Here is a 26,639-nt window from a genome sequence, read left to right on the forward strand (position 1 = left end):
AAGAAACAAAATCGGAAATATATAAGCAGACATATAATAGTACTAGAGCCATATCTTCATCTTCCATGAAGTGGATGAAAGATTCCCAAATAGAATCGAAAGCTTTAAGGTTGCAAGTAATGACACATTTGATTTCACTTGTGACTCTGCAACTTGATAAAATATGACTGCCTGTACTAACGTTGCTCTGGTTGTGTTGTTTATAATCCAGGATGTTCTAAACTATTATAATCTCGCCTTCATGCATGCAGTTATGTCCCCGATTGGGACAACAATCATCTGTGCATACAGTTCCACTGTAGTTCAACAGCGCCCGCTGCCGATCAAACCCCGCTACAGCCTCCCACAAACGCATGACATGCCCTGCTCATCAATCACTTCTCCTCCGAAGTTATTCGAGACAATCGCTCGAAAATACACCAAGCACCCCGCGCTTTAAGCTACTCCCTGTATACTTTCAGTAAACAACTTTGCAGTCGGTAAAGTTGCTGTGTGTGTGTGTGTACAGAACAAGCTGTTTTGGCCGATGTCTGCCTCCTCCACAGCCCCATGCTGGAGTTGGCTCGCTCCCGCAGCTCCCTGGGTGTCCACCGACCTCCATCTAAGACGGAAAATGCCGCTGCAAAGTGCAAAGTAGACGCGATCGGTGTCCGGGCTGCTCGGTCGGTGTGCGCTCGCCCCGCTCCAGCATTGGGTTAGCCGCTTGTCAGTGTCCAGTCACGTGGTGTCACACGGACGGCCATGTTTCCGAAACACAAACAACAAGAGGAGCAGCGACTGGGAGCCAGCAGACACACACTGATACGCAGCAGCGACCGTCGGAGGAGCGGGGGGAAATAGTGAACACAACGCGGAGCACGACTTTGTGGAAGTGCGATTCTGTCGAATGAATACGTTTACAGTGTTTAAAGAGACCAATGCAGGCGACATATTGGCTGTAGCCGCACCGCGCAGACCAGCAGTCTGGTAGCTACACACAGTGAAGGTAAGCCTCTCTGCAGCTTGTCTTTTAGCTAGCAGGCTAACGCGAGCTAACGCGCTAACCTCGCGTCACGGGCTTGCGAGGAGGGCATCTCCGCCGTGTTGTGCCTCGGCGAGAAAACAAACCAACGCCCTGTTGTCTTTCCGTCGTTGTGTTTTTTCGCTCGCGTCGCTTCGGTGCCCAGCTGAGCACCGACAGCGCAGCGGAGGTGGTCGCCCGAACACTGGCGTTGCAGGCCGGGGAGTCCGAGCCCAACACTCCGCCCCCCTCCGCCATCATATCTGGTGTCATTTGAACCTGCAAGCCAAGGCCTTTACGACTAGCGCATACCTTGTGTTAGGTTAGGTAGCAAACTAGTACGCTCCATCTGTGTTGCACATCGTGACTACTATATTTTTTAGCCGAATGCTACTCGTTAGCCACTGTTTTTACCCCACTTTGCCCCTATAAACCGATCTATGCTAATTGGCTTGAAAGACGTTAGAGTGCTTGAGCTAATGTGGCTAGCAACCACTAACGACAGCTAACGCCAACTCGGGCTATTTTCTCTTTAAGTTCGCACAACCAAACAATTAGCTGTTATCATTTTGTTGGAAGTTACACAGCGGTTTGCGTGTAGAGTTAGCGTTAGCATAGCTTCTCAATCTGCTCCCCCACCCCCCACCCCCCCCGCAGCAGCCCGTGATCACGCCGTCCCGCCACGTTTTGAAATGCACAAACATCCACATGCACAACACAGGTTCATTCCCCAGTGATCTCGTCTCAGTTTGCTCAGTGCAAAGTTGTCACTACACACCCAATACGCAGATTGTTGTTCACTTGTGGCCATAAGTCTGGAGTCAACTTACAAACTAATACAGCGGCCTGAAAACGTCTGGGATAAAGTTGTATGTTCCTAAGTCTCCCTCCCCTCTGTCAAATCATCAAATCTTGTTCCCCCCATTATTGGGATTTTGCTAAAGCTTGTGTGATCTCACTATAATTTGTGTGATTTACAATAATCTGTGCTGTAGTTGAAATATAGTGTCAAATGTGTCCTTACTTTAAAGTCGCTGTTGTCACCAAATTATCATTGCTCGCCATTTTGATGGCCAATATCAACAAAATTCCCACATGTGCATGAGACAACTCCATCAGTAGCCTAGAGGACTTTATTGTGTTAAGCAGGTCTGAGGAGATGTGTGATCTCACTTTTCAAACCCTGTGGCCTCATTTCCCCAGTTGTGAACACCACAATGACAAAACTCACACAAACAACACCATCTCCAGTTTCTTAAATTGATCTCCCAACAGTTGAAGGGAGGATATAATTAGTCACGTGAGTTTCAGCGCTCGCTGAAAACAGCCTGGAAATCCGTGTTTTATCAGTCAAAGGTACTAAGACTGACAAATAAGTTTCCAAGACATTTCTGAAATACAATAGTTTGATTTATGTATAATGTATAAAATATGTCAAAATTGAATAAAACAAAACAGCAAAATAGTTTTAAGAGTATATACATCTGAAAGAACTTCTGAATTCCTGCTTTACACTGGCCAAGGTTGAACTTTTCTGCCAGTCTTCAGTCATCAGGTGCATAAATGTGACAAGTATTTATGATTAGAAAGCTGAATCGAATTAAACATGGTGCTGACATGCAAGCGTTTGGATCTTCTATTACGCAACTGCTGAAGTTGGAGGCAGGAAAGTTATCTAACCCTTTAAAACTGAACATCCTGATGAAATCTACTAAAAGCTGATATTTGCTTGTCTTAAAATAGAAGTTATTCATATTGACTGTATCAAATCATTTGTGACAATCCCCTTAAATCCTGCCCCTCTCTCTTAACTAGCCTCTGTTCCTTAAGGATTTCTTTCAGCAGTCTAAGGTAGTTATTTCATCAAACTTTACAAAAAGTTGACTGTGCCAATGGCTAAGACTTGTGATCGAGGTAGTTGATATGAATGCAATCATTGAGTGATGATTGATTTCTGACTCATCTGTATCAAAGTTTAGTCCAGCATATCAACAGAGTCCCGCTACATTACAAGATTGCACACAGCCGGGTCAATAACAAAAAAGTGTTTGTAATTGGTTTAATTTGTTAGAAATGTGTTAGTTAAGCTACCTAAATCTATAGTCCCCTGATACTGTCATCATTTAGACATTAAAGTTCAAATACACGTGTCTGCTAGTTCCGTGATACAATAATAATTTAGACTTTTTAGAAAGAAAAATCACCCATTCATTCTTTAACCCCTACTCATTATAAAGTGTGTAGAGCACGATATAGTGAGCTCAAGAGAAAGAGAAGAAAAAAAAAACCTTCGGACTACGCAGTACATTTTTCCTGCACCGGTAATTGCGTCATTGTTGCAGGATCATGACGAGCAACAAATATTGACCGATGGAAGATCCTGTAATAAACCTCAGTTATTTTACCTTTTAGTATTAAAACTTTAAGGTAAAAGAATGTTATATGCATGGTATAGGGATATACGCTAAAGCTGACTGTTTTAAAATTGATTTGTGAAAATGCCAGCTAATATAAACCTGTCTGTCTTTATCCTCATGATGATTCAGATTGTTTGATTGGAATAAGCAGGAGTAGAATTGCTAGAGAGAGAAGGCTGAGACGCGCTGCCCTCTCTCGTCTCTCTGCCATTTTTCTTCCTGTCAACTCTGAGCGCAATGCATGATGGTATATATTGCTCGGTTAATGACCATCGGTTGCACACTAGTTTTCACAATGCACTGTGGGGTACAACGAGTCCACTATATAGGGTATAAAAAGTGTAACTAAACTTCCGTCAGCACTACAAAACAGGGAATTCACCAGAGCTTCTGAAAAATGTAAGATTATGCTAGTAAATCCTGGGAATAATATTAATGCCACTGCATATGATGGCATATCCCCCACCCTGAAAAGTCCCATCTTGTATTCAGCTAGTTGAGAAGTGATTTACATGATGGTTAAAAAAAACTATGACAACAATTTTCCATCAAACAAATGTGTGTAACATTGTTAAGTTTTTCGGTATGAACATAAGGATGGAATTTTTTTTTTTTTCAATATCACAGTAGCACTGCTTGCATGAATCGCGATTATCTGTTGAAATGCAGTTCCCAGGTTATTGGTTTAGTTGCCATGACATTTTCAATAACCGTCCCCAACCAGCTGCATGCATTTAGAAGCAGCTGCTTCACAACATCACTGAAATGGACTCCCTACATTTCTGGATGGAAAATCTCCTGTGAGCGACAGGAACACTCGCCCATGGTGGAACACTAAACTCGAAATAGTTTGCCGTTTCATTTATTCAGTGAAGGAAAACCGCTGTGTTTTCTCTCCCAGCTCAGTGTGCTGTAACGGATTGATCAAATCTGGCCGGTGCCATTCAGTGATTCCAAGGCACGCTGCCTCGAATATAGTATGTCAAGGCTACACAACACAAAATCAAATTACATTTCCTTTCCTATAACAAGAAAGGCCCACTGCCAAGCTGTGAAAATGTATCTTACCATCAGCTAATTTATTGAGTGTACACCTCTAATGGCCAATATGACTTCAAATCAATATCACGATTATTTCAAACTTTTACCTCGATTGCGATTAATGATATATATTATGATATACCTTGCAGAGTGTGAGCGCGGGGGACTGAGGAGGGAGGACATGGGGGCATACGGCACAGAACGTAAAGGAAACCCGACAGTTTGTGAATGCACACGTTGGGGAAAGTGTTAACCGACATGAGCAAAATTAGGTCGTTAGAGGTTATAAATGTTGGTTCCGATACATTTTCAGTTAATTGCCCAGCCCTAACCTCTAACAATATTTTCGCCATGTTTGTTTTAATTGTCTGATTTCTCTGATCCCATTTCTCCCTTCTTTTTTTCTCCCCCAGTGGTGCAAAGGGAGGAGGACAGCAAATAACGGAGTTACCTGGAGGGTGTCCGTCAATCCACATTTCAGTTGGAGTGAGAGAAAAGGGCACGGCGGGAGAGAGAGAAAGCAGAAGAGGAGTGCGTGTCGCGTCTGCTCTTGGCAGCTGTTCCAGCAGCCTGTTTCATCCTTTCGGCTGATATTTCATTTTTGATGAATCAGTTCATATTTTTAACTTTAATGTGAGATATAACTGCTGTAGTAAAACAAAAAAGGAAGAAAGAAAATATTATTAATAGCAAGAGTGTTTTTATTTTGTTCCATCATTGTTTTCCGAGGTTCTTTTTGTTTCTTTTTTTATGTTTAACAACCTTTTTCGGCTGTGAGTAGCAGGAGCTTCCATTCTCCAAACTATTGTCGAAACCCCTTCCTTACTTAGTTAGGACCTGATAACCTGGTATTCCTCAAGCACCTGAAACTGGCAGCTATTCTCTTTGTGTCTGTGTGTTTGGGGAGCTCTGTGACCACAGCTTAAGCACCACTCAGCCTTCTTGTCACCTAAGCCTAACTAAAGCCAGCCAGCTCTAGCCTGGTCCAGCCCAGTCCAGCCTGCTCCGATCACTTGGACAGGGTAAGGCAGTCAGAGGCGCATTTATTCTTCTGCCAATTCATTTTTACAAGTGTTCCTTTTTTTTTTATAAACCCTAAAACTAACTAATCATTGGTTTCTCCTCAGATACTCAGTTCTGTGTCGACGTGAGGAATATGACTGCTGAGACTCTTAACTTCGGCCCAGAATGGTAATTTATCTGATTTCTTTGCATTATTTTGATCCTATTGTATTTTGAAAGCTGTGTTTTAGTCTGTGCGAGCAGAAAGGAAGATGTTTTGAAACGATAATGTAGACGTTCTCCACCGCTTGCTGATTTGGTCTTTTTGGTCATGACAACTCGTCAGACTCTTTCACATGACCCTCCCCTCCAGAAGAAAACCACCGGCATTAGCTATTTGAAGACTTCTTTTTTTTGTTGACACCTTTAACTAGTAACTGACCAAAATAATCAGTAGATCATCAATGGAAAAAACATTTGTATATTTGGCTCTGGACTAAGAGACCAAGCAATGTCATAAAACTCTCTTGGCATCTTGTTGCTGTCTCCTACTTGTATGAAAACACATTTTAATTCTGAGATACTTGTATTTGTATTTTGTTTTTAAATTTTTTGCATCATTCGGGTGCTCGACCACTCACAGCTGAAGCCTGTGGAGGATCTCCTGTTGTCTTCTCAAATTGGGCCATTCGGACATTCTCCGTAGTTTGTACTCGGGGGGGCTGGCCAGGAAACTCTGAGAATATCTGCAGATTATCCAGAGTTCAGTGCATGTCTGAAAGCAATTTAAGCTAACCTGGTAACCCAACATGGTGGTGCAGGTTATCAGGATGTTAGGATAAAGCTAACACTTGTATGGACGCTTCATAGTACAGGCTTCTGAAGTCAGAATGTAGGTTTGGTCACAGCCATGTCCTGTTCCCTGCTTTCTGTCCCTCTGTTGTTTCTCCTCTTCCTCAGTCAATGTTTGTGTAGCGCTTAATTCGGTGGGCGGGGGGAGTTGGTAGCTCTCCATCTCTAACGGCCTGTGACTGCTGTGTGCATTCTTGGTGCAGTGCCAGCCTCGCAGAATATTTCTCTCTTTACACATCTGCAGCTGCTTTCCTCTCAAACGGTCCTTCCAGCTCACGTTTATCCTCATGCCCTTGTAACATAGCTACAGAGCACAGCATTATACAGCCGTCTGGCCAGCATGTTAACACATCTTCTAAAGCCTGTGGGCGTTGCAAAGTTGTGTCCAGCCATTAGAGGTTTTGTTGGCACTAGAGTCTGCGAGTATAGTTGGTGATCGTGATAAAATTCAAAGTGAAAAGAATCTGCCACTCATTAAGATGAGGGCCATGAACGTACAGATAATCCTAGATTTAATGATTTGTTTTATTAGGTAGAGAAGCTAAATATAGCCGAGGTAGAGCAAGTGAAGTCGATACAAATATGCAAAAAGATTTCTTTGCTATTACCGGCATCTTACCTCATATTATGCATTTGAGTTGCTGCTCCACTTATTTTTATCCTCTTTGATATGGCACATGCTACCAACTGGTCTTTCGTGATCTTTTCCTTTTACCTTTTACAGCTCACACCCACCTCCACATCTCTGACTTGCATATGGTTTTGATGTGGGACTGTGAGTCAATGACACACTTTGTAGAGGCATGTGAATGGAGCCATTGTTAAACAGCAGGGGTTTGGAAACCGGCCTGCTAGTAATAGCTTTTTAAAATGAATTCTGGAGATTGGAAAGCTATCTTTGTTCAGCCAAGTCTATTCAGGGGGACCTGCGTAGGAGGATAGGTGATTTGTTACAGAACATTTAGTAAATTCCTTTTTTCCCCTGCTGCAAGATGGGTGCTGTTTTATTTATATAAAATGTTTTTTCTCCAGTTCAGACGCAAATTACTTTTTTGTTACACAATAGTGCTCTCACTTTTTTTTGTACCATGTGCTAACAGGGAATTTGCAGCAAGTTATTAATAAGTGATATTTCTCCAGTATATGTGAAGTCAGTCATCAGGGAGAAGTGCTGCAAACATGTGGCTTTCAAGTTTAAACCTTCAGTTGCACCTATTGAAATTCTGACATTAGATTTATTATTAAATTCCTCAAGCGTTGATACTGTTGATTATTTATACACACTAGCATTTTCTACAGTGGAAACAAACCAGTCCACCTAAGTCATAACTTCTGTCTGTTTGAGATCCATTCAAGAAACATTGATGTGAGAAATTCATTACCCTAATTATTTTTCGCTCTTCCTCACACAGGCTCCGTGCACTGTCCAGTGGGGGGAGTGTGACGTCCCCCCCTCCTTCCCCCGCCATGCCAAAGTACAAGCTGGCCGATTACCGCTACGGCCGAGAGGAGATGTTAGCACTTTATATCAAAGACAACAAGGTAAGTGGGCTTCCCTTAGGACTCCATGGATCACATAAGAAATATACATACTCTTCTTGTTCTATCTCTTTTACAGCAAATTTAGCAGGAATACATAGGTTTTCTCAAACGTTGTTAAACACGCTTCCATCACTGCCGATTACAGCAGGAGCTGATAAAAGTCATTTAACCAGGGAGTGAATGCTGATTGTAGCCATACTCATCGCAGACAAAATCCAGATGTTAGTGGGTGTTAGTGGGGTTTTTGACCAGTGGCAATAAGGGCTTTACATCCCTTCCATTTACTTCCCTGTCTCCATAATTGATGACCTCTACCGAGGTTGGTTGTTTGTTTTATGCAATACTAAAAGCTATAAGGATGCTCTGATTTCTGGATGATTTTGATGCCCAACACCTTTTGTGGTTGCTCATCTTAGGTCCCAGAGGACATGCAGGATAAGGAGTTTGCTGCTATTCTGCAGGATGAGCCCATGCAGCCACTGGCACTGGTGCCTCTCACTGAGGAGGAGCAGGTCTGCCACAAACAACTCTCACAACTGCACTGATACCTGCTAATGTAGAACGGTTTTAGCCCCTCACATGGTATTTACAATACAACCTCAGCTTCAGAGCTGTTGTTGCTTGACAAATGTGGCTGTTAGCTCACATGCCTCACATTCCTCCCTTTTGCTCTTTCCATTCTCTCGTCGCAGAGGAACTTCTCCATGTCTGTGAACAGTGTGGCAGTGCTGAGGCTCATGGGAAAAGGGGTCAGCGGAGCTGCCCCAGCTGGAGTGGTCCGAGGACGAGGGGCCGCACGAGGCGGTCGAGGTAAAAAAAAGAAAAATACATCCCGCACACCCATTAGAATGGGGGGGGGGGGGGAAATAGCGAAGAAACAAGTACATAGATTCAGCCTGAGTGCACTCATAAATCCACCACCACTTGCATTGAAACTAAAACGAGTCCAACAGCAACAGAGATGCTGTCCAAACCCTAAAACCCTGAAACTACAATGGCTCTAATCCAGGGAAAGTAAAACTGTTTATTCAAGCCAACCACTCAAGTGTTTATTTCCCCCCTTTCTTCCACCATCTTGATGCAGCACACTTCCTCTTGGCCTGTCTAAATAGTCCTCCTTTTGTCCAGCCACACCTGTCTAAAACGTCTGCTCTTATGAACCCACCTTGTGCATGATTATCGCTCCACATATGTCAATAGCCAACATAAACACGAGCCTGTCCGGTTCTGGACAGCCAAGGAAACAACTGCGTTGGTGTGTGTAGTTGTCTGCAGCTTGAAGGGGATGTAAGGGAGGATGTGAAGTGTTGTTTGTATTATTTTAAATTAGATGAATAGAGAACTTGGAACAGATTATACTGAAGAGAGTCAATTAGGAATTCTTTGATTCAGATGATGATTGTATTAAAAATTAACACACGCTCTGGGTTTGTGTGTGTGATCAGGACGAGGTCGTGGTGAAGGTGCATTCTACCAAAGAAGTATTGAGGAAGTGGAGGTGGGTTTTGGCCGCAGTGGGCGAGAGATACACCGCAGCCAGAGCTGGGATGACCGGTAAGAAAATCCTCCTGCAAACACAATAGAACTTTAAGAAGTGTCCTTAGAATTATTAGACAAATGATGCATCCAATAACTACATAGTGAAAGGTGTATATCTCCATTAGTAAAATGAGCTGTCATCCAGTGTAATAAACTTGATAATCCGCTCTGGTGTTTTAGTTGGTTCTTGTTCCCATGTGGTAATTAATCTTCTCATACCATCAGCATGGACTGAACTTTAGATTTGGTATCTTTTTTGTCAAGATGCAAGTTTTAAGTGGATGTCTGTCTCGCAAAAAAAGTAGTTAATGTTTTGGGATTGTTTTCCTCTGTTTATCACTGAACTGATACAACTTCCTGCCATTTTCCTCTTTCCCTCAGGGGTGAGCGTCGTTTTGAGAAGCCACTGCGGCGGGAAGTGGGGCGTCCTGGCTTTGAAGAGGTTGTAGCCCCCGTGGCTCCAGGGAGGAAGGAGTTCACAAGGGCTGACAGCGATAACTGGCGCACCCTCCGGGAGGAGCAGGAGGAGGAGGAGGGGGCGGAGCCAGGCACCAACTGGAGACTTGCTCTATCCCGCAGAGATGGTATGATAAATACAAATATTTATTTAGTGTTGGACTGCTTCAAACTCGTGTTTGTGTTGAAAACAAAAACTATGCACACAACAAGGGCCTGATGATTCATTTTGGTGAAACCCATTAAGACTGGATGCAGCGTAGGCTGCATATCTCCAATTTAAAGACCAGAAGGAGATGTGCACACATTATGTGATGTTTTTTAAGACAAATAAATGCATAGTGAGTTGCTGAAATTCATGTTTGCAAGGTGAAACACATTATGGGAGGTGGATTTCCGATAATGGGTTACAACCTGTGTGAGGGGAGTGATATTGAAGAACAGTACAGCATTTATGATGATGAAAACATCAATGACATTGACTGAGGTTACATCCATACTACTATGTTGCGTTATCAAACTAAATTATCTCTGTCCACAAAAATGTTTGTCTCTGTATTGGTTTTAATTCCCGTCCATTCTAACACGCCTGAAAACGCATATCACCTGAGCAAACTCTAAAACTCCGGAGTAGTGTGGACACCAGGCGAGTTGAAGTGTTTTCAGATGCAATTGTTGTAGTGTGGATATATTCATAGTTGATTTTAGATGACAATTGAATGATGAACCACTAGCTAATGTTCAGGGTGAAAGATGCATGGGGGAGGAGGATTTTGACGAGGAAGAGCCAATATCTCTGTGATCCAGAGGTAAAAAATTTACGCCATTACAGGGTCACTAAAACCTTAAATTTTCAGCCTCAGAAGCAGATGGAAACAAAAAATGAGAACCACAACCTTTTGCTTTTATTGTAAACCATAATCCTACATTTGACCAGGAATAGACCAGTCTGTAAACTGTCCTTTCTGTTTCTCCATGTGATCAGCAATACTGTGGCTTTCAGGAAGTTTAAATCCAGATGTGACAACTGAAATTAGTGTAACTGCATTTGGCTCATACAAACGTTAGAGTTGCTCTTGAAACATCACACATGTGAAAGGTTTGATATATTAGTTTAAGGGACTACATGACCTTCAAACATCATGATTTAACTTATTTACCATAGCTTGGTTAGTGAGATATAACAAATCCTGAGACTTAACCACGTGACTGCCTGGCTAACTGTCATAACTTTGTTTTTGTACATTTTTTTTTCATTTGGCACCTACTCTGTTTGATCTATATATTGATGAGTTCTATCACTTCTTATTTCCTAGTATCATCAGTATCTGTTCTGTCAGATGGCTGTCCTCGCTCAGCAGGCTGGCGGGAACACACCGGCCCAGGCGAGAGTCGTCGTCGGAAGTTTGATTTCGACTTCCGGGAATCTGACGGTCATGGTGGTGGTGGTGGTCGCCGGCGTGCGGGCAGTGAGGGACTAGAGGACGACAGGGACGGCCTGCCTGAGTGGTGTACAGATGAGGAAGATGGGGAGATGGGCACGTTTGACTCCTCTGGAGCCTTCATGCCTTTGAGGGTGTGTATACTGTTTATTTATCTTGTATTTTGGTCAGTACCGTATACCATTTTATTGCCTGCCCTCATTGATGTCTATGAGCATTTGTTACACTTTCATTTTCTCTGCATTTCCTGTTTTTTTTAAATTTTTTTTAGAAGGGTGGCAAGGACACAATGGACGATGAGTTTGACTTTAAGGGGATAGAGGAGGAGGAGGAGGAGGAAGAGGAGGAGAGTTTCACTGACATCGAGAGGAACAGCCCTGAAGGAGACAACGGTGAGGAAATATTTCTCTGATACCAGAATGTGTCTGCACCCTGTTTCATCCAGATAGTGTGTTGATAATTGGCCCAGAATTAATTATAACATTGGCCATTTATTTTATTTTATTTTATTTTCATTCCTATCCTCCACTGTAACCCCACAGAGATGAAAGAAACTGGCTCTGCTGTGGTTGATGGTGAGGCAAAGCCAGCATCACCCTCCTCTTCTCCTCCAACACACTGTACCCCTCCATCCCTGGAGCCTCAACCCAGCAACGCATGCACAGTTGTGGATAATACTCAGCTGAGCAACAGCCACCCTGTCAAGACCAACAGCACGCATCGTGAAGGTATATCAAATTCTCAAACATTTTATAATCAAATCATAGCCCTGTGAGTCAGAATCGAATCGTGAGGTGCCTAGAGATTCCCATCCCTAACAGGGAGTTTATCGATTCTTAAAATAATTTTATTTCAATACATGATTTATTTTTCTCACACCAAATACGCAGTCCAGACGTCCACGGTTTCAGTTCACGATGCACAAAGACAGAACCGCAACATGTCTCCCTGCCTAATCCCTCCCACTGCCTAAGCAGCAGGTGAAGCCTGTTGCATGTGTGCGTATGTGTTCAATCACACTCCAATCCAATCACAACCCTTAGACCACAACCCTGTGTAATCTAAACCTATACACGCGTGAGGTTCAGACCTGAAGAACTGAACTGAAGAAGCCTCTTGGATGGCCGATGAAACGTTTCACTTAATCACATGATGTAGCCTCTATAATAGGCTTTAGTTTGACACACACTGTCTGCACTGACCCTAAGGAAACGTTTGCAATTACTAGTCAATAGAAACATGGACCTATTTCCGTACATCATTGGGGTAGAGGGCGTGACACGATGCACCTGGCGCATCTGATAACCGGAAGAGATTGAGATGCACTGGCTGTGTTCGCGGTGGGGATCGACTGAACCAACCAAACATTGTTTTATATTTCCCTAACCCTTCCCTTTTTAAGGAGAGTGCGCAACAGTGTAGGGCCATTTTGGTGAGGGCTTACTGCCCGAGTCTCCTCTGCAAGAGGAGGGGGGGGTTGCTGTCACAAGGTAAAGCTGTAAACTATCTCCTGTTACAATTTTTTTTATTTCATTGGATAAACCTATTTAAAGGGAAGGATTGGAAGTTATAATTGATGTCTGGTTTTCCCGCTGCTAACACACCCAGTACATCTCAATCTCTCCCCGAATTCTGATGTGCCAGGGGAATCCTGTCAACGCACAGTCACGCTCCCCATGCACTGGACATTCAACTGCACCTTGCACCTTGGTGCAAAAAATAGGGCCCTATGTCTTCATTGACTGTTGCAAACTACACAAAATGTTAGACTCTGCACAGAGACTGTGTGTGAGCGTAATAGACTGGACATTCAGTCATGTTGATATTTTAGTTTTGATATACAATATGTTTAGCCCCAGTCATTTAATATCTTGTTTACTGAATTTGCTGTTCCTGTGCATCCGATAGAGAACCAGTAGGTGGCTCTACCCCTCCACATCCGACATCATCCCCATCTCATTAATGGACATAGTAAAAATTGTTTTCCTTATGTTTGTTCTCTCTGTTTTTTTTGTCAGACTTGGCTCCGATAGGAATTTCCAAGGCCCGGTTGAGCCCCAGCACCACCTCCTCCATTCTGCCTCCCCCACCCCCTTCCTCTGCTGCTCCTCTCCTCCCTCCATCTGGAGGAGACAATGAGGATGATGAGGGCATGAAGCACCTGCAGCAGGTAAGAACAACGGGAGGCATGTTTCAACCTACTGTCCCATAAAGAAAACTGAATTTGACACTGCTGAACAATCGTTTTTACAGCTAATGATTATTTTTCCCCCAGTATGTTCTCGGGTCATTATGTTGAATTTACAATGAAGCTGTGGACTGTTTGTGTAGGAGGCAGAGAAGATGGTGGCATCACTACAGGACACCTCTTTGGAGGAGGAGTGTTTCACCCAGGCTCTGCAGCAGCAGGAGAGCAGGAACACTGCAGCCGCTCTACCACTGTCTCATGAAGCCGCTATGAAGTGGTTCTACAAGGACCCACAGGGAGAAATCCAGGGTACTCTCAAACTTCGAAATGTATTGTCTTGTATCTATTCATATATGCAAGCATGGCATATTAGTTCATAATTATTGCTTCGGTGGATTGCAGCAATCTATTGTAATTACAGGGTTTGCATTGTAAACTCATCTGTCCCTTCCACCCTCTACCAGGTCCTTTCACCACGGTGGAGATGTGTGAGTGGTTCCAGGCTGGCTACTTCACCATGACCCTGCTGGTGAAGCGGGGCTGTGATGAGGGCTTTCAGCCCCTGGGGGACGTCATCAAAATGTGGGGCCGCGTACCCTTCGCCCCAGGGCCCTCCCCGCCGCCCCTGCTGGTGAGACAGCCACCACCAACGCAGCGCCCGCAGCCCACCCGGGGTACCGCTGGGACTGTGAGTCAGAACTCTGCAAACATAAAGTGTGGGGAGGGTGGGATGTAGAGGGGAAGGAAGATTAATAGACATGTTATGTTGGTAGATATTTACAAAATAGTTCAAATAAAGAAATGAGGGGCTTTGTTTTTTTTAATCCCCCCATTACACCACTGCTGTCATTTTAACTGTTACACGTAACTGATTCCCATCTGTATCTATAGTCTGTGAGTTGGAAAGCAGAAGAAAGAAACATTCAATAATCAAACATCATTTATTAAAATGAAAAGTTTCAATATCATCCAGTAATAGTCACTGGCTGTAATGTTAGTTAGTTGATACAGTTGTAATTGTTTGTGCAGCTATGACAGCATGGTGTACATAATTTTAAGGTAAGTTTTCAACATTAGCGTGTATTCCCAGTTAAATGGTATGCATGGATGCCAGTGGAAAAAGTTGGAACGAGGGGGATTATGTATAGATGTGTGTCCTCAGTACTATGATCCAGTATACTTACTGGAGATCTCTCTCTCTCCTTCTCCCTCCCTCCCTTTTCAGGGAAACCTGGACCAGGAGCGGCTGAAGAAGCAACAGGAGCTGGCGGCAGCAGCTCTTTATCAGCAGCTCCAACAGCAGCAGCTATTCCAGCTCATTAACAGGTGCGTCTATGGGGGAGTGTGGTGGTTTCAGCTCGCATATCTGGATTAGTTCCCATGAATTTCTTTGTGTCCTAGTTTCTGTCATTTTGCATCAGAGGAAATTGCAACTTTTTTTTAACTTTAAATCTGTGGGTGCATGCCTGCGTGTTTTCCAGGTGCAGTGAGCAGGGTATGATGCCTTCGATGAACAGATCGATGTCAGTGCCAGATACAGGGTCCATGTGGGACATGCATACCTCAGCTTCACAGCCATCCGGTACTTTTTCGACTGCAGCTTGTTACTCATACACACAAGCACCCGCCTACACATGGAGTAAAAACTCAGATGGTGAATCATGTGTGACTAAGATGATCCCATTTCATTTCCCTGCAGGCGGTGAAGCCAGTCTTTGGGACATAACAATGAATCCTACTACTCAGGGTCCAACTCTCGAACAGCTTCAAAAGGTGGGTAAAATCATGGGCGTTTCAAACTTTGAACACTAATTCTACATGTACATTTGCAAACTTCCCACATATACTTCCTCTATGTATTTATTGTGTGCATTAGTTACATTTCACACAGTTGTTCATGTCAGTTTCTTTGGATTTAACCCTCAGCAGAAACATTATAGCTGGAAAAGCTGGCTAGACAAAACATGAAATTGTGTGTGCTGCCCAATAACTATAGCAATTATCTCTGATCTCAGTTTTTTTGACTTTTTGTTTTGATTTAAGCTCCAGCAAGAGAGGCGAGACGCTGAACTCAGGGTGAAGCGTGAGGAGGAGGAGCAGCGTAAGAGGAGAGAAGAGAAGAGGAGGCAACAAGAGGAACAGAAGAGGAGGGAGGAAGAGGAGCTATTCAGACGCAAGCAGGTGAGATGAAGGAACTTTTTTTTTTATCCCATGTTCGCTTCGCCTTTTATTTCGATTTTATATTGCAGAAAATAATACCCTCGAATCCCTAAATACTCAGTGTGTCCAGTTACTAATTACTTTACCAAAATTGGCAAATCTTTCAAAATGAATATTAAGAAGTTAGAAAGCTTCGCTATATTACATGCTTGAGTTTGTATAAACCCTGTTCAGACCGGGTATTAACATCCATCCTGAGTGACGCCAATTCCTTGTATGGCCACATTATTATTGCTGTGTGAACAACGATGCGTCCCGGGCCACACATGAAGGACCTACTCGGCTGTTTTCTACTGACCTGTTACAATTTCACAAAGAACGGATTTTTACTTGGTAACCATTTGTTCATCATGGTTTGCTTAAATTGGTAAAATGTGTCTTCATGGCTGCAAGCATTCGTTCATTCAGTCCCTCCTGACTTCACTCTTTGACTCACTCGCGCAGACACACGCATACCTTGTCATCAGACACATCAGTAAAGTCAAACTGGGTAAAAACAATTAAATGTTGTCTTCTGGAACACAAATGGCAGTCTTTATTAGTTACATATTGAGCTGGAAAGTGAGATCCGATCAGAAGTGGTCGCATGAGACATTCGTTTTAATGCCCGGTGTGAACACATGTACTAAGTAATGACCACTTTTGATTGGCTCTCTCAGGACAGATGTTAACACCAGATCTGAACATCCTTTGTTGTTGACTGAGTTATTGCCTGGCCCGTAAATTTGTCAGATGGCTTTGAATCCTCATTGAATGTTCGTCTCCAAGTTATTAAAGGACTACAGCAACTCAGCGTTGACATCTATCATTTCTTCCTGTAGTGTCGTCAGCAGCAGGAACTGATCATGAAGTTGCTGCAGCAGGCCCCCCAGCAGCAGGGTTCAGGGGCAGGCAGCTCGGGCTGGAGTGGGGGTCCCTCCTCTGGCCTCACCAAAGCAGTTAAAACCCCAGCTATGGCTCTGATGGAAATGCAGCAGGAGGCAGAGAGGCTTCTGAAGCAGCAGCAGCAGCAGAGAGCCCAGCAGCAGAGAGATCGCGTGAGTTTCACTTTTCTGAGGTTTCATATATAGATAATGTCATTATGTTTGAGGAATTGAAAACAGAAAGTCAAACATTTTTAGTCGCCATAATCAGCCTGGTGTATCTCTCCATTTCCAGCACTCCGGCATGTCAATGGGGAGCTCCTCCATGGGAGGTCAGTGGGCGGATGGTGTTGGCATGTGGGGTGGGCCTGGCGGTATGGAGGGTAAAAGCAGCAGTGGAAGCTCTTCAGGCAGCATGGGCATGTGGGACGAGGCTGTGAAGAACCAGGCCGGCCTGCGTGGCAACAGCAACAACAACATGGGCTTGAAGAACAGCCGCAGCAGCCCGTCACTCAGGTATGTACTATCAGATTAAACTAACTGAAGCCTAGTTCTTACTACATCATTTTTAGCTTGATTTTCCAATAGCTAAATGTGAACTCTCGATGAGACACTCTCTTACAAAGGTTCAGACAAAAAAATGTGGCCCAAGCTGCTCTCTTTTCTTTACAAATGTGATGTCCAAGGAAGCCTTTCCTCCAGTTTGATGTGTTATTCTGAGCAGGATGACACAGAAGAACAGGAGGAGTACTCGCAGTCTTTTCGTGATGGAATGTAGTTTGGAGACCAGACATACTAGTCAGGCTTCTCCTGGTGAAAGATGGTAGTGTGAAAACTACACAGCAATCTGACGACTATGCAACTTTTGCCAAAGATCCCTTTTGCTATACACCCACCACTGCAAGTGGCATTGCAGAATGAATCTATGCTTGTATCTATATTGTTAATGTCTTTCAGTTGCTCACTATTGTTGCTTTTATGTCCTTTGCAGTGATCAGTACATGATGCGCCGTAAGCGGACAGAGGAGGAGGATAAGCTGCTGAAGCTGCTGCAGGGCATGAAGCCCCAGGATGGCTTCACCACCTGGTGTGAACAGATGCTGCATGCTCTCAACACCTCTGCCAACAACTCCACCTCCTCTTTGGATGGTAGGCTGCTCAGCTTTTATATCTTTAGCAGTGGCAACGGGTGAGGGAAGTTCATCCTCAGCATAGATGGTTGCATTTTATTTACATACATAGATTACTATATTTATGAGTGTATAAGTGCGTGAGGGAATTGACTTCAACCTCTGTCCCCTTAGTTTCAGCATCACTAAAGATTTAAATTGTTTGTCTTCATTTAGTTGCCACAATTGTGGCGTACCTGAAGGAGGTGGAGTCACCCTATGCAGTGCTGGACTTCATCCGGTCCTACCTAGGGGACACAGTGGAAGCCAAAGAGTTCGCCAAACAGTTTCTGGAGCGACGTGCCAAACAGAAAGCCAACCAACAGAGACAGCAGCAGCAGCAGGTAGGCCTCCCCTTATAAAGTTATTATCCCCCCCAGTATAGAGTGATCAATATGGCCGTTGCTCTATCTGTAAGTATTGCGCTGAATTTGTTTTTCTGAATTTTCATGACAAATTTGACTTGGCCAAATTGAGAATTGGTTCTCAACTCAGAACTTTCACCGACGGCTGCTACAGGTGAAAGTGGTGAAAAATGCAAAATCTGTCAATTTAAAAATGACACATTTTCAGGAGGGACCGAACGCAGCAAACCAGGTTACTCTCTACATTTGAGCCGGTGCCTGTATTTGCTGTAGCTTCAGACTTTCAATTTACCCATTCACTGCCCCAAACACACAAGGTATTCATTAAGCAGCTGTTTTCCTGTAACATGCACTTAAACTTTTGAACTCCGCTATAGAAACGATCTGCCAGGGCCTAAATGGGCATTTTTGCTTACTGTGATGTCATTTGTGGGGTTATTGTCATTTAACTCATATCTCTAAAATCAGTGCAACCTAAGATAAAAGGTTATGTAAGTTATTAAACTATAATAAAACATAAAAATTACTTGAAAAATACATAAAGCAGACATGCTTTACCATCAAATTTTGCTAAATATCAAGCAAAACTTTTATATTATGTATTTTTTTTAAATATTTTATGAAACATTTTTAACATAGCACATTTCATTCCAGGTCTACACACAATGTGCTGCACAGATTGTGAGCTACCACAGAAGTAACAGCCGCAAAACATTTTTGAGACGTGCTCTTTTTCTCTGCTCCTCTCCCGCCACTAGCTCACATTCTGCACCACACATAACGAAATGTCACGATGAGGCAGAAGAGGGCTTTCCAGTACAAAAATAATGAATGTTCTCGCTATTAAGGTTTTTACTTGAGAATGATTTAAACAACATGCATACAACAATCTCTCGCGGCCAAGGGGGACGTCTGTTTTCAGAGGGTTAAAACCTTTTATATAACAAACTGGCTGAAGTTCTTTGTACCTGTGTTTTGATTTACACATTAAGACTGGATGCTGTTTTTAATGTGTGCAAAAGAAGTTTACGTATTTGTGAATATTGACATGGCAGAAATGTGACTGAAGAAACTAGCTATGAGCTGCAAATGACTGATAGAAACCTTCTAAGTGTGACCTTAATAAATTCATCCTCTCCTCTTCTTTACAATCCCAGTTATCAAAGGAAGTGGCTGGATTGAACATGAACTTCCCTCTGCAGGTAAACCAAACATGACTGTACACACAAACTGATGGGTTTGGAGTTGTTTGTGGGAGGAAGTGATGTCGTTGGGTTTGTTGTCTCCAACAGTCATGACGGACATAATGAATTTTGCATATTATTATTTGACATTTGGTGTCCTACAGACGAGGAAATTATTGTTTCCGCGTGCACTTTGCTCAGATATACAAGTCAGGTTGTTTTTATTTATTCGCAGTTGCATTACCCATAATTTTTAACAAGTCTCATCTTGATAGCATGAAATATTAAAATGTAATCAGGGAAGAGAACTAAATTAGTTTTAATTTCAGCAATTATCTTTAGCATTGTTGGATTAATTTGTCGTTCACTCTGCTCTGTTCTTTTAGGACTCAATGCGAGGTATGAACCCAAGCACCCTGCAGTCAATGTTTCAAACCAACCACATGGGCAAGGCTGGTCTCTACGACAACCAGGGGGGGAAGATGAAAAAGAAACAGCCCATGATGCTGCACTCTGACCCCAGCATCTTAGGTATGTGACCTCACTCCAATTTAATAATCCAGATTTTTTTTTTTTTAGATATGATTCATCTGAAAATGCTCCATGAATAGTTTAAAGAGCTTAACCACAGACTAACATTGTGATTATGCAGGATGCATCCTCATCAGTAGATACCAGCGCCACACTCCAACACCAAAGGCAGACTTTACACACAACAAAAAGCTAAAATGGAAAATTAAATCAGCAACAGACATCAAATGAGGTCGAACCCTATATGACAAATGCATTCGTACAGCTTTCTAAAGCAGCGGCAGAAGGTATTACATCTCCTTGATGGCTTGTTCGCACCCAGTCCAAGTGGTGAATAGGATGAAGGGTGTGAACACGGAGATGTGGCTCACTCCTGAACTTTGAAGGAAACAGGTGGCCAAACAAACGTCTCAACAATAAAACTGGATATTGAAATCACTGGTACAGATGCAGCATTCTGAATTTTAAAATGTGGTGCAAGGAGAATAGTCTGCAGGCTGAGATCTGTCTCCAGTTATTTGCACCCACAATGCTGAAGGACAGTGACTCCCTTTAGCTTATAAAATTGCAAACCTAATTTTTATACTGTAAAATGCAAATTTGCTCTACTTGGCTAAGAAGTGCATGTTAAAGTGTATTGAGATCAGATCATCATCTGGATCCCCACCAAATTGCACCTGAAGTTATTTTTTTCTTGGTCCATACTCAATAAAAGTGGTTTGGTAGTTTATGTGCAATCCTACTAAAAAACTAATGGTGATGAAAACATAAGCTCATTGGCAGAGGGAGGGAGGTATGTGATGAGTTCTTGTTTCAGATGTTACTTAGATTTTAAACCCATTTAGACTGGCTGGGACGTTTGCATGCTTCTCCCTTTTAGAGCAAATTTTTTAGACATAGAATATACATACGTACATACATACATACATATGAGCTCTTAGTCTGCAAAATAGCTTTTACCTTAGCGTTTACGTCTTCATGGCTTACTACAGAATTGTAAATGGAGATGATCACATCCTGCCTGCACTGTATCAGCCAGTGCTTCAAACTCCCCCATATCCCACCTGCCTCTGACCTCACTCTGCTCTCTCTACAGGGTACTCATTCCACAACGCGGAGTGTCTGAGCCTGAATGAGATGGAGATGGTGGAGGATTACTGATGTGACGCAGCGCAGCAGCAATAGCTACCTGAGGCCTTCTGTCTTTTAATCAGACAAACCTGATGACGAATGTGCACTGCTGGGGGAAACAAGGGTTGGGGGTAGGAAGGGAGCGAGCGTGAGGGGAGGTGCAGGGTGGAGGTGCCTGGATCTGCGCCTCCCACTCGTTCCTTCCCTCTGGAAAGACGCAAAGGGCTCCCTGCTGCACCAGTTGATCACTTGAGCAGGGGAGAAGGGGGGTGAGGTTAAAAGGAAGATGGGTATCCTCTGGCACTCAAAAGATTAAGCACCTTATACTGAACTAATGCACTTTATTGAGATGGGATTTGAATATTTTTTTTTTCTTTTTTTTTTCATGTGTGTGAATGTGAGAGCGTTTGGAATCAGTGCGCATACGGGATGTGTGTTCATACACAATACCTGTGTGCATGTGCATCAGAACTGGAAGGGGGCGGTGAAACAGTCGGTGGGGTGAATGGTCGGGCTGTTAGGTTTTCAAAGTCAGGGGGACCTTTAGTTGAAACCTTATCAGAGAGCAAATCCTTTCTCAAAAGACAAACACTGTTGATATTTCTCTTGTTTAGCATTTTTTTACGTTTATATAAAAAGTAAAGCTATTGAAAAATGGATTATAAAAAAACTTGAAGATTTGCACTTGCCTAAAAAAGAAATAACAAAACAACAAAAAAAATCAAACAAATGGGGTTAGTTATAGAAGTGAATATTTTTTTATGAATGTGTATGAATGACTGAGAGTGAGTGAGTGATGTGAGATGGTTGGTTTGTGTCAGTAATATACCAGTCTGCACAATGTCTCTTTTTCTTTTGTTGCTTACCAAGATGTATGAAACATAAGAGGCCATTTTTTGTCTTTTTTTTGTTTTGTTTAAATGGTAATTTTGTATTCTCATGTTTAGAGCATGTGTGTATATGTGTGTGTGTGTGTGTGTGCGTGTGTGTCCCTTCTCCAAACAGGGACTTGATCTCCATGTTTTGAGTGAGTATGAATGCGAGAGAGAGACAGAGAGAGAGAGAGAGAGAGAGAGAGAGGGCAATTGCACAACACATCCTTTCTCTCACCAGCTCTTCTTCCCCAGATAGACGAAATTCGAAAACGCATACATTTGTAAATGTCAGCTTTCGCGCTCATAACCTGATGACCACCACTAGTTTATTTCCCTTAGCTTCTCCCCATTGGGAGCTGTCTCTGGACCTGTGAGGACTGGTAGACAGGGCGAATCATGAGGGACATTACTGTGTGTGCATCTGAATGAGACGTGTGTGTGTGTGTGTGTGTGAGAGAGAGTGCATGTTCATTTATTGTTCATAGAAATGAGTTGAGACTACAGGTACTCATTTTGAATACATGTGCTTTTTTTGTATGCGTATGAATGCACATTTGTGCCTAAGAACTTGGATAGGGTGCATGGCCATTGAGACATTAACTCTTTTTTGAGAGCAGGTGTGACGTGTGTCAGTGCTCAGCACAGTGTATGTAAAGTATGAAAGTTTGTATCGTAAATAATTCTAGTTCAGTCTAGGGGTGATCCATCGGAAGGTTAGTCCAGTCTGTTTTCCTGGGGTGTGATCACATTGCCTTTCGTCAGCTCTCGAACTTGTGAATGAAAGGTGTCGAGTTTCTGACTCTGAAAAAAGCATCTTAATGTGCAAGTGCACAGAACGGTGCATGAAATGTTAGCATATTGTGTTACTTATTCGTTGTTGCAATTTGATAACGAGTTTTCTTTTTTTAATGAAAAATATATATGAATATATACATTATATACAAAGTTTAAAAAGTATTTGGACTAAGATAATGAGCACTTGGGGCTGCTATTTTTGTTGTTTTTAATTTTTTTTTCCTTAATTTTTTTTGTTTCATTATCGCCATGTGAAGTGTGTATTATTTCTTTCTTAAGAAAATATTGAATGTATTCCAAAAAAATGACAAGAAACCCGTGCTGATACCAGATATTATTGTTTTTCCTCAGAAGATTTCAAAAATGGAAACAATACAAAAAAGCTTCAGAGTTCAGCGAGGTCTTTTTTTATTATTTTCATAGTAGAGAAGAAAAAAAAACTTGGGATGGAAACAGTTGAACACACTGCCTCTACAATCCTGGTCGTACAAATAGTGACTAAGAATTCAAAGAAAGGACTCTTTCTATTCCATACTGGAGCTTTGGTTGTTTACAAACCACACGGATATCTGTGGGTGCAGTTTTGTTTTTTTGTTTCAATGTTTGTTTTGTTTTTTTTGGTTAAAATGAGACGGGTGGGGTTTGCAAGTGCGCTTCTGCCATATGGACATTGAGTGGCTTTGGATTTTTTTGAGGAAGAGTAGCAGGCATCACAACAACAACACGGACACGATCCTCAAACTGGACCTTAGCGTGTGGTCGTGGATCCTGAAACTCGATGATCAACCGTGGAGCAGAGGTGGAAAAATCAAGGATTGCCTCTGTTATGTGGCGAACGGAGTGCAGGGCTGCATAACCCTAGAGGGAACTGCGAGGGCGACATGAGTACACCTGGTTTGTGCACTTGTCTTCACCTCAACCCTCAAGCACTCACACCCTGCCCTCAACAACTCACCTATGCACTTTTGTTCATTCAAGCTGTGAGGTACCATTTCGGGGATGGGAGCACAATTACAACAGGAGGATTGCTGCGACTTTGACAAAGTCACCGAAAAGATATTCCCAAACTGAAATAAGAGACTAGAGAAGCTCGTCTTCTCTCACCTCCTGTATATAGTCATATTTTTGTATTACCTTTCAGAGTAGAAAGAAAATTTACAAATGGATGAAGGAAAATTCATGAGACATTTGATTACATGGAGTGAATGTTCTTCAAGAAAACCAATCTTTTATATTTTTTTTTTGAAAATGGTTTGAGAAAGACTGAGTCTTTGCTGTGAATTTCCCTTAGTTTGCCAGTAACCCTGAAATAACCAGGGATGGAAGGGAAAACCACACGGACTGAGGTGCTGGACATGCTGCAGTGTCTCCAAGACTCACTGATGGTTGCTTTTGGAAGTTGATGTTGCTGTGGTTGCAAAGCTCCAACGAGTGTTCGCCGACACACCCCGAAGAGCTTTGGATGAGGATGCTTCCACTTCATCTCCTGACCCGGTGACTGCCTTGAGAGCTGTAGCATGACTGCAGGAGGAAAAATTCTTGACATTGGTGAGATACGTTTGCCTTATTTCTTCTTTGCTTGTCGTTTACCGTGTTTTCATGACTTTATGTGATCCAGATAAGCTTTTGGAACTTTGCTTCTAACAGGATTGTTGTGGGGAATGACGGTTGTGTGCTCTTCTGTTTGTCTCCTCGCAGGCTTCTGGCTGTGCTTTGTTTGCTGCCCTCTACAAGGAGGATCTGATCTACAGCCAAGCCAAGAAACCAGTCAACCCTAAACCTGGCCTTTGAACTTAAACCCTAAGAAACTTTTCTGTCTTGACCTTGGACTGGGCAGGCCATTGGCATTATCAGTTTGACAGCGGCCAGATGAAGTTTGTCAACCATGGATTTCATCTGTGTTGGAAGTGTTAGGATGGGCATTTGATCAAGCACTCTTTGGCAAGAGTATAAATGAAACACAAGTTGCCCAGATGTCATCATCCACCTCGGTGTGAAACTCTCAGGCGGTTTGGTGGAGGTCTTTTAACCAGAGCGGCCAGAGGAGCTGCCCTCCTGCCCAGACGTCACAGATGGGAGAGCTGGGTCGGGTTTCGGCTGATGTGGCTGGATTACATCTAAGCCACTGTAAATCCCTGCAGCTGTGGAACTGGATGAACTGAATGAATTGTACAAAAAAAAAAAAAAAAAAGACTTTGAAACATGACAAAACACAAACACGTAGCTACATGTCACATAGATTCAAGAGTCCAAAGGAGTGGCAGACACTACACGCACACTTGGAGCAAAAGCAACGTACACTCAGTTACATTGGTTCTCCTCTGGAAGCACGTCTGCACACATGACAGGGCTACATCAATAGCAAATCACACAAGACAAATGCAGACTCACAAGCATCGACGCTCATCACTATAAATGCTGAGCTTTGTAAATAATGTAAACGTTTGTGTTTTTGATTTTCCTCGATAGGTTTTGCTTTATTTCTCTGTTCAACATGCCTTAAATTGTATAGTTCAGTCCTGAACCGCAAACTGAAAATGTTCTCGAAAAGATGAGTTTGAGTTGGAAACCACCTTGTCAGCTATCCTCTAAAGTTAAAGAAAGAAGAGCTTTCGTCAAGACTGTTTTCTTTCGGCTAACAGAACTGTCTATTCTGTATTATATTGATAAAATGTACATCTGATCACCATGAAAGTTCTGAGTTCGCTACAGTAACATGCAGCAACGTTGGTCTTTGATTAATCTGATTTTGCTGGTGGTTGGCTTACGTTGCCCTTTTGGTTTCCTTAAAAAATTAAGAGTGGGTTTGTTTCGATTTTCTTTGTAGGTTATTGCTAAAAGTGCAGGCTGAAATCTGTACTGTGTGGAGCTGAGCTGACGGGGTGGGATGCTCTGACGTGTGGGTCTCCGATGACTATTGTTGGGGACACTGCTCTAGGCTAAACTGAACCAGAGTGGCAGGTCATCCGATAACAAGTTGGTGCTTTTTGGTTGTTTATTTTTCTACACTCCAGGGACTTGAATCATTTAGACGATGAGGTACTTTTTTTTTTACAGTTTGGAGATGGCGATTCAGGCTTGTATAATAAAAAAAACTATTTGTGGGTTTTGACACTAAACCTTGAAGTGGGTCGCTTCATGGTCCAGGCGGCCTCGGGTCGCCCCTGGTCGTGCTGGGGTCCACCTCGGCTGGCACTGAATAGAGAAGGACTCGGCCGGTCGCTTGTGTGTTATCTGAGAGCAACTTCTCGCAAATGTGGATGGTGTCTTGTTCTGTGTATGTATATCAAATTGGATGTGCGGGAAGAGTGCTTTTAGTCGACGAGTAGTTTTCCCTTTTAGTGTCTTTGATTACTAAAAAATATGCAGTTTTTAAATCGACATGGCTACAGATATTCACCAAATACTATCCGCTCAGACTTGTACATTTTGATTAGCTGAGGTTCTGGTAGATTGTTAGCTGCCATAGTCGGCTCCAGTTTGTCACAACTGTTGAATTGATGCTGAATTAAATACCAAATGTGTGACGATTTTAAAAGCTATTACTGTGTGGGATTAGTCGTTAGTCAGACGGTCTGTCTTAAAGGAGTAAACTGTATTTGTCTGCAGTTTATTTTACTGAACTACAAAGGCTTTTATGATTAGGGAAACTGCAGTATTGTCGTCAAAGAGCCCTGGATGTTTGGTTGTTGTCTTTAGAAAAGATCCCGTCCTCTGATGAAGTTGATCGTCTGGTTCACTGTAGCTCTGGAAACTGTAGCTCCAACAATATCGGCCTAGAAGACCTCATGAAAGTTGTGTCCCAGTCCGCCTCAGCTCCTCCCGCTTAATAATAAGTCTTTTTGAATGTTGTTAAAATAACAGCATACATTTGATGAAACCGTTTTGGAAAAGAACAACTGAAAGATGTGTAAATAGTTTGGCTTTTGTTTGTTTGAAGAACAAAATAAATCCTGAATAAATAGCATTTAGCAGTGAATGACTCTTGTGTTTCTTATTTCCCTAAAATGATTTGTATTTTCCACAC

At 42.7% G+C, this 26,639-nt stretch overlaps 1 protein-coding gene across 4 annotated transcripts; it reads left to right on the forward strand.

Moving 5' to 3' along the window:
• Window positions 1–744: 744 nt before the first annotated feature.
• gigyf1a (GRB10 interacting GYF protein 1a) lies at window positions 745–26,571 on the forward strand. Of its 4 annotated transcripts, none has more exons than XM_034615301.1 (26): window positions 745–985; window positions 4,872–5,480; window positions 5,586–5,649; window positions 7,725–7,854; window positions 8,271–8,366; window positions 8,547–8,664; window positions 9,300–9,408; window positions 9,775–9,977; window positions 11,166–11,425; window positions 11,563–11,683; window positions 11,834–12,019; window positions 13,310–13,461; window positions 13,623–13,788; window positions 13,944–14,167; window positions 14,705–14,805; window positions 14,961–15,061; window positions 15,179–15,252; window positions 15,523–15,660; window positions 16,521–16,736; window positions 16,858–17,078; window positions 17,554–17,711; window positions 17,909–18,075; window positions 19,254–19,298; window positions 19,667–19,811; window positions 20,908–24,160; window positions 24,311–26,571. In XM_034615301.1, the coding sequence occupies exons 3-25, from the start codon at window positions 5,615–5,617 to the stop codon at window positions 20,970–20,972; spliced, it is 3,231 nt and encodes a 1,076-aa protein (XP_034471192.1). In that variant the 5' UTR covers window positions 745–985; window positions 4,872–5,480; window positions 5,586–5,614; the 3' UTR covers window positions 20,973–24,160; window positions 24,311–26,571. The 4 variants fall into 4 exon arrangements, with proteins under 4 accessions (XP_034471192.1, XP_034471193.1, XP_034471194.1 ...); XM_034615302.1 differs by having other exon boundaries at window positions 14,967–15,061; XM_034615303.1 differs by having other exon boundaries at window positions 11,175–11,425.
• Window positions 26,572–26,639: the final 68 nt, after the last annotated feature.

Source organism: Hippoglossus hippoglossus, chromosome 18, assembly GCF_009819705.1.
Source record: "Hippoglossus hippoglossus isolate fHipHip1 chromosome 18, fHipHip1.pri, whole genome shotgun sequence".
Lineage (NCBI taxonomy): Eukaryota > Metazoa > Chordata > Actinopteri > Pleuronectiformes > Pleuronectidae > Hippoglossus > Hippoglossus hippoglossus.

Coding starts and splice junctions, on each gene's coding strand:
- gigyf1a (XM_034615301.1), top strand. CDS start 5,615: ATGACTGCTGAGACTCTTAACTTCGGCCCAGAATG. Junction 5,650..7,724: donor CTTAACTTCGGCCCAGAATG/GTAATTTATCTG, acceptor TTCCTCACACAG/GCTCCGTGCACTGTCCAGTG. Junction 12,020..13,309: donor CAACAGCACGCATCGTGAAG/GTATATCAAATT, acceptor TTTTTTTGTCAG/ACTTGGCTCCGATAGGAATT.